The sequence below is a fragment of the Cynoglossus semilaevis genome, chromosome 3 (genome assembly GCF_000523025.1).
Source record: "Cynoglossus semilaevis isolate Cse_v1.0 chromosome 3, Cse_v1.0, whole genome shotgun sequence".
NCBI lineage: Eukaryota > Metazoa > Chordata > Actinopteri > Pleuronectiformes > Cynoglossidae > Cynoglossus > Cynoglossus semilaevis.
In genome coordinates, this window is record NC_024309.1 from 2,177,214 (window position 1) to 2,183,769 (window position 6,556).

Below are 6,556 nucleotides of genomic sequence, written 5' to 3' on the forward strand. Positions count from 1 at the left end.
TTTTTTATGAATATTTAAAAAATCAATTATCATTTTTGTGTATGCTATAAAACTAACCAGTATGCAAATTCATTTGTGCAGACTCGGAGGAGTAGAAGACAAGCAGCCTACAGATCAGGTATTTATTGTTTTATTTTTATTGCCTATTGATGTAACTAATATGTTTTCTTTTAGTTAATAGTTGTATGATAAACTAAGATTGACTTTTCACAGTAGGTTAATGCTTTTTGCCTGTATTATTTTTTTTATTTGCAATATTTTCTCTATGTAGTTTTTTTAAGGTGGAACAGCCAGTTGTATATTTGTATCCTTATAGAATGCAGAAAGAGTACATTTTTGATTTAATTGTCATCTGCAGGTGGAGAACAAGAGGTACCTGCAGTGTCCAGCAGCCATGACAGTCATGCATCTGAGGAAATTTCTTCGCAGTAAAATGGACATCCCTAATACTTACCAGGTCTACTTTGTTGCTATTTATTTCTGATTTAATACACCAATTATAGTCCTAATGGAGCTAGTTTGCTAACATAATAATATTGCTAATTTAATAATATTTGTTCCTCCTTAGGTTGAAGTCATGTATGAAGACGAACCTCTGAAAGATTACTACACGTTAATGGACATAGCTTATATCTACACATGGAGACGGGTGAGACATTTAAGATTATTTAAACTGCATTAGTGGGAAATGATGCCAAACACAACTGTATTTGTTAAAATCTTTTATTACATTTTAAATAATTTCACAGAGATTTTTTACAAGTAAGTCTGGCAAAAGTTTTACAGTTAGTCTTGTATATATATATATATATAAAAACTTAATTTAAATATTTGCCACAAAAATAAACAATTAGAGAAAATGAAGTGATACAGTTCATGTAAGTCACAATTTTCAAGGCCAGAGTAGAAACATTAATGTTAAGATATAAGAAATCGTTAAGGTATATCTTTATCAAATAGTAACAGAAACTACTTTTATGCTAATAATGTTTAACTTAAGTGCTAACTATAACAACAATTAAAAAAAACATGCCTGTGTTTTAGAGTAGATATATAAATCACGTTTTTTTGTATTCTATCAACGCACTTTACAAATTTCCAATAATGTTTTTATTTAACTATATTTTTCGGATGCTAATTTAAAGTCAATACTGCTCAGTGACTTGTCTCAAATGAGGACGTGTCTTACCTCCACCACAGAACGGTCCTCTTCCTCTGAAGTACCGAGTCCGACCCAACTGTAAGAAGATGAAGGTGAGCCACTCTCTGCAGGACGGTCAGAACAGCACCGGAAGATCCGGACCAGAGAGCGACTCCGCCAGCGACAAAGCCGGAAGTCCAGCCGGGGCTGCATCCACCTCGTCCTCCTTGCCGAGCCCCGGTACTCCCGCCCAGTCACCGCACCCGCAGATCCCACACGGCTTGGGCAACACCAACATCATCAACGGGAGTCCAACTGCTGCTGCTGCACCTCCTCCTACACTTCCTCCTCCGACCTCCAGCCGCTCTTACAACCAGTTCAGCAGCGGCGTCAACAAGCCGAGGAAGGTGTCCCTGAACGGCTCCTCGTCCTCTGGATGACCGCAGGGCCCCCGGGGTCGCCAACGCCAGAACCCGCTCAGCTAATTCTGTTTTCATGCCAATGTAGTTCCAGTGTGTAGACACCGTTCTTCTCTCTGTTTCTGCCAGTCGGTCTTCAGCGTCTACATAAAAAGTTAAAACACAGTCAAGTGGAATCGGAGGCATTTCAAAGTAAAAGCTTTTTATGTTGGAGAATAAGGACAAGACATTTAGACGTTGTCATCTCTCTTCTTTAAGACTTAAAATGCTTTATTTTACAAACGCGACTGAAGACACACTTTTATATTATTCCTTTTCAGATTTTTTTCCCAATTTGTCGTGTTTATCATGAATATTTCATGTGTGTTCTTTTTGGAAACGGTAAGTTTTTAACATGCATGCTCACGAACACTTTCTTTTAAAGAAAGAAAATCTCACCACGTGGAACTGACCCTGACTGTAGTCACGAGATGACTGCACAGAACAATTGTTTTGCGTTAACACAAACTTTCAGATTTACTCCAGCGGGTTTTTAAGACTCCACGTGTAGATAGAGACAGAAGCCTATTTAATCAGCGGTGTTATTCTCTTTAGCCCCCTCTGTTTTTGTTCTGATGGAATGACTCGGGCCATCTTGCTCAGTACACACATGTTTTCGTGTTTTTCCCGTATTTGTATCGCTCGATTGTATGGACAACTTATTGTATTGTTACTGTTGCACAGTATAAAACATCTAAATAAAAACATTTTACACGTACGAATTTTTTCCTGACCTTTCATTATTATAAAGATTATTATTTTTATTAATACACTATTTTTATAACGTATACATTGTACATTGAAAAATATACTTTTATTAATTATTCATATTTAACTAATACAGCGGATTACTTTTGATTGTTAATTTACATTGGTTTGAAAATAGATGCTAAAATGTTGAGCGATTTTTAAAAATTATAATAAACAATTAGTGAACGAGCAGTTTATTTTATTTTACGGACGTAATTGGTTTGATTTGACTAAAGGGTTTACTTCCTGGTTCTAAGTTAATACAATTAAAGTTTTTTTTAACTCTTAAGATAAACAATTTCACGTGTAATTAAAAAGCTTAATGGTTAAACATGTCAGCGGTTCTATAATTATTTCTACAATACGTAAACATTTTTTAAAATAGGTATTTGTAATATTACTTTTGTCGTTTTTATATTAAATGCCAAACTAAATAAAAGTAAAGGTAAGAGCTAAAACACTGTTGTATAGTTTATTATTTTATTTATTATTTGGATGGCGTAGATTTTATAATGCTCCTTTTACGCGTGTTGCTGATGTTAAACTTAATTTACGAATCTCTTCATTTATAAAGAGAAATGCGACGCGAAACATATAATCTTTAGATTAGTCTCATTTATTTATTTAGTTATTATTTACTTTCCTAATGCAAAAACGGAGTAGGTAAGAACGCCTTAAAATCAACTAAGTAAATTGACAGTCGATACGAAATAAATTATTTAAAAAACATTTTTTAGTAAAGGTGAGCACCTAAATAAAACCACACGCAACAAATAAATTGAGATAATTTTAAATGAGGGACCTGCCGACTATCCAGGTTATTATTAGTTTCGTTTTTATTGCTATGAATTTTGTGTTATTATTATATATCCTATATTTAAACGGTTTTTCCTACATTTAAAACACTGTGAACATGCAACTAAATATCGCGATAAATATTTTACCTTACGCCTAGATTTTACATTTAATTTCATAATTCCAGTTATATTTAAATTACACGCGCATCTATTTAAATTAAATAAAAAATAATTTTTTAACTATCGCCAGAACCTTTAATTGGGTCGTTCTCGTGAAATCATTTGTACACTAAGGCAGTAATGATTTTAGTAATAAAACATGCATTTTTATAAAATAACAAAACATAATAATAAAGCTGATATTTTTTTCTATGAATCAAAGAGTAAGTTCAATATAAAAATTAATTTTATTTTATTGCATTTCATGCATTTTAAAGGGATACTTAAATATATATTTTTAAATAATTAACATATATATCAGTACATAAATATATATAATATGCAAGATTCTAATTATCCAAAAATAATGGAAGCTCTAATGGACGTTTGAAATGACTATTTCAATTGTTTAATAAAATTCCCATTTCAATGTTTAATAAAATTACTATTTCAATGTTTAATAATCATGAATAAATAGAGGAAAGAATTTCACGAGAATGACCCAATTCGGCTTTAATTTGCGTCAGCGTCGATTTAGTCGAATATAAAAGAGTAAAGAGTATCGCTGTATTTGTTTTTTTATCTACATTTAATGATAAAATAGTATTTTTCACCGTATAATATTTAAGTAAATATATTTTGGACATTTTAGGAAAATAAGAGGGAAAATGAAAGAGGACAGTTTTGAAGAAAGACAAGAAAAAGAAACCTCCGTTTAGAAAAGTTCCATGTTGAGCGTCATTTCCGTGTGAGATCACCGTGTTCGCTCCTTGCTCTGTGTGAGTCTGTAGATGTGAAAGATTTGAAAGTTTGATAAAGAGGAGAGCGCGGCTCTTTTCTCCTTTTCTTTGGGACGTGAACAAAGATGCGCGCACCAGAGGGCTCTCAGTGCACAAGCCTTTGGAGTTCTCACTCTGAGCACGTTTCTGGTGTGACAAGGGAAAGAAACGAGACGAAAGAATGCAGAGCCGGAGTGAATCATCTTGACAGTTGACGATCTACGGTGGTAGGCGCAGAACATCCTGCTTCCTGTCTGCTGCCATGGCAACACATCACAACAACAGCCAGAGCCGAGAGGCTGCAGGAAGAAAACCTGAAGCTGGAGATTGTTTTCTGGTTTGTTAAGTTTTCTTATCCATTCAGAAAGAATGAGTCAGCGACAGATCATTCAAGGTGAGACTCAAGGATGCTACAGATTCATTAAAGGTCACATTCAGGTGATGCCTCCTCGTCATTTGTCTTTGTGTGATTCACAGCATTCGAGCAGTATCAGAAATCAAGGTTGCAGTTTGTGCAAACTGTTGCTGATTTGGCATCCAGACCCCAAAATATAGAAGTCCTTCACAATGCAGGTAAGAAACAAGACAGGGGGCAGTGTGGGTGTTTCCATGTAAGAAGAATGATGAACATTCAGGGCCTTTGCTCTGATGGTTCATAGTTGTAGCTCATGAATGAAGATAATGTGAGTGAAATGAAGACAAATGGAGGAACAAGCAGAGCAGGAATTGTCTGAGTTTACTAAGAAGGGAATACAAGGGTGCAGAAGAAGATACTGTATGTCCAGAATGTTAGGCTTGAGAAGGAATTGTAAAGTCTATACACTAAGGTGAAATTTGAAGAAGAAAACAGCAGTTTGGTGGAGAGAAATAGATGATTACATTTAGAAAGAAACATTTAGAAAAAGAGAAAACATAAGAAACAGAGACGAGAGATTCAGAATTCTAAAGACAGGCGTAGCAGAAAAGCATCTGAATATGGTGCAAGACATGTTGTCCAAGTAACAGATGGGTTGAGGGCTGGAGGGTTTGGACGTGGGCACAGTGGGCAAAGAATGATGGAGATCTCGCATTTAGGCAGAATGTAATAAGAAAGACATCAGTGAAGACATCAGAAAATGGTAGAAGAGAACAGAACAGGAAAAGACGGGACTAGTCGGATAACAAATATTAAACCATTAAATTTTTCGATAATTAAGACTTTAATCATTTATTATTTTTATGAATTAATAGAATAAAAATGAATAATTGTATCTATTATTGTCACTAAAGTGTTATATTATTTTTATTATTATTATTATTTTTTAAAGAGAATAACACCGCTGATTAATAGCATCATGACGCAACGTATTAGCTCTGGTGATTTCTAAAGACCGACAACAACCTTAGAAATATACAAAAATGTTTTCACTACTCACATTTCTGATGCATCAGCTTCTCTTCCTGTAGGTGTGATGTCCATGCTGCGTCCGCTGATGTTGGACGTGGTCCCCAGCATCCAGCAGACAGCAGCTTTAGCTCTGGGCCGTCTGGCTGACCACAGCGATGAGCTGGCAGAGGCCGTGGTGAGGGAAGACATCCTTCCACAGCTGGTCCACTCTTTGGGCTCACAGAACGTCAGTACACCTCACAACTGTGAATGTAAAGACAGAGTACATTTAAATCACATGTGTGAAACACTGATAGAAGATCAACAGCACAGTTTGCACTTTACTACACATGTTTTTATTGAAAATATTTTGGCATGCCTACTTTGTTGGTTAAGATTATATTAATCTATTCTAGTATTCTCATGATTGTTAGGGATGTTGCTGCATATTGAATATTGCATATTCATTTTTTAAAAATATTTTGTAATAATATAAAACACATGATATAGTATGTATTAAAAAATATATAATGTAAACACAGAATGACTAACTCAACACTTAGGTGTTTCAGTGGCAAAATAATCCCATAAAAATAAAGCCCCAAATATGCCTTAAAGGTTTGTGCCCAACAACATGTTGCCAAGTGAATCATTTGTGTATAAAACTTGAAAGAACATGATATCTAAACATGTCAAATATCACCAAAAATAGGTAAGACTGTAGTCTTAGTCTTCTTCTTTTTCTTTCGGCTTTGTCCCTTTTTTTCAGGGGTTGCCACAGCAAATGATTGATTTCCATCTCTCCCTGTTCTCTGCATGTCCTCCCTCACTGCACCCATATATCTCCTCTTTGGCCTTCCTCTCTTTCTCCTACCTGGTAGCTCCATCTCTAACATTCTCCTCCCAATGTATCCACTGTCCCTCCTCTCCACATGTCCAAACCATCTCAATCTGGCTTCTCTGTCTTTTTCTCCAAACCTTCCTGTCTGTGTTGTCCCTCTAATGACCTCATTTCTGATCCTGTCCATTCTTGTCACTCCTAAAGAGAATCTTAGCATCTTTAACTCTGCCAACTCCAGCTCCGCCTCCTGTCTTCTGCCTATTGC

The 6,556-nt window shown here is 35.4% G+C and overlaps 2 protein-coding genes and 1 long non-coding RNA gene across 4 annotated transcripts in view; 2 read left to right on the forward strand and 1 right to left on the reverse strand.

Moving 5' to 3' along the window:
* Window positions 1-6: 6 nt before the first annotated feature.
* LOC103376913 (polycomb complex protein BMI-1) lies at window positions 7-2,317 on the forward strand. Its single transcript, XM_008307475.3, has 4 exons — window positions 7-118; window positions 359-457; window positions 569-649; window positions 1,201-2,317. Exons 1-4 carry the CDS (start codon window positions 62-64, stop codon window positions 1,579-1,581), a joined length of 618 nt encoding a protein of 205 aa, XP_008305697.2. The 5' UTR covers window positions 7-61; the 3' UTR covers window positions 1,582-2,317.
* The window catches only part of LOC103376887 (uncharacterized), a 15,109-nt gene continuing 10,118 nt past the window's right edge, over window positions 1,566-6,556 (reverse strand). For both annotated transcript variants that reach the window (XR_521349.3, XR_003049313.1), the window contains exons 6-7: window positions 5,500-5,714; window positions 1,566-1,703 (exon numbers count right to left, since the gene is read on the reverse strand). This is a non-coding gene — a long non-coding RNA (uncharacterized LOC103376887). The remainder of the gene's footprint in view (window positions 1,704-5,499; window positions 5,715-6,556) is intronic.
* On the forward strand, window positions 3,822-6,271 carry LOC107988355 (sperm-associated antigen 6-like). Its single transcript, XM_017031407.2, has 3 exons — window positions 3,822-4,478; window positions 4,562-4,657; window positions 5,531-6,271. The coding sequence occupies exons 1-3, from the start codon at window positions 4,454-4,456 to the stop codon at window positions 5,854-5,856; spliced, it is 447 nt and encodes a 148-aa protein (XP_016886896.1). The 5' UTR covers window positions 3,822-4,453; the 3' UTR covers window positions 5,857-6,271.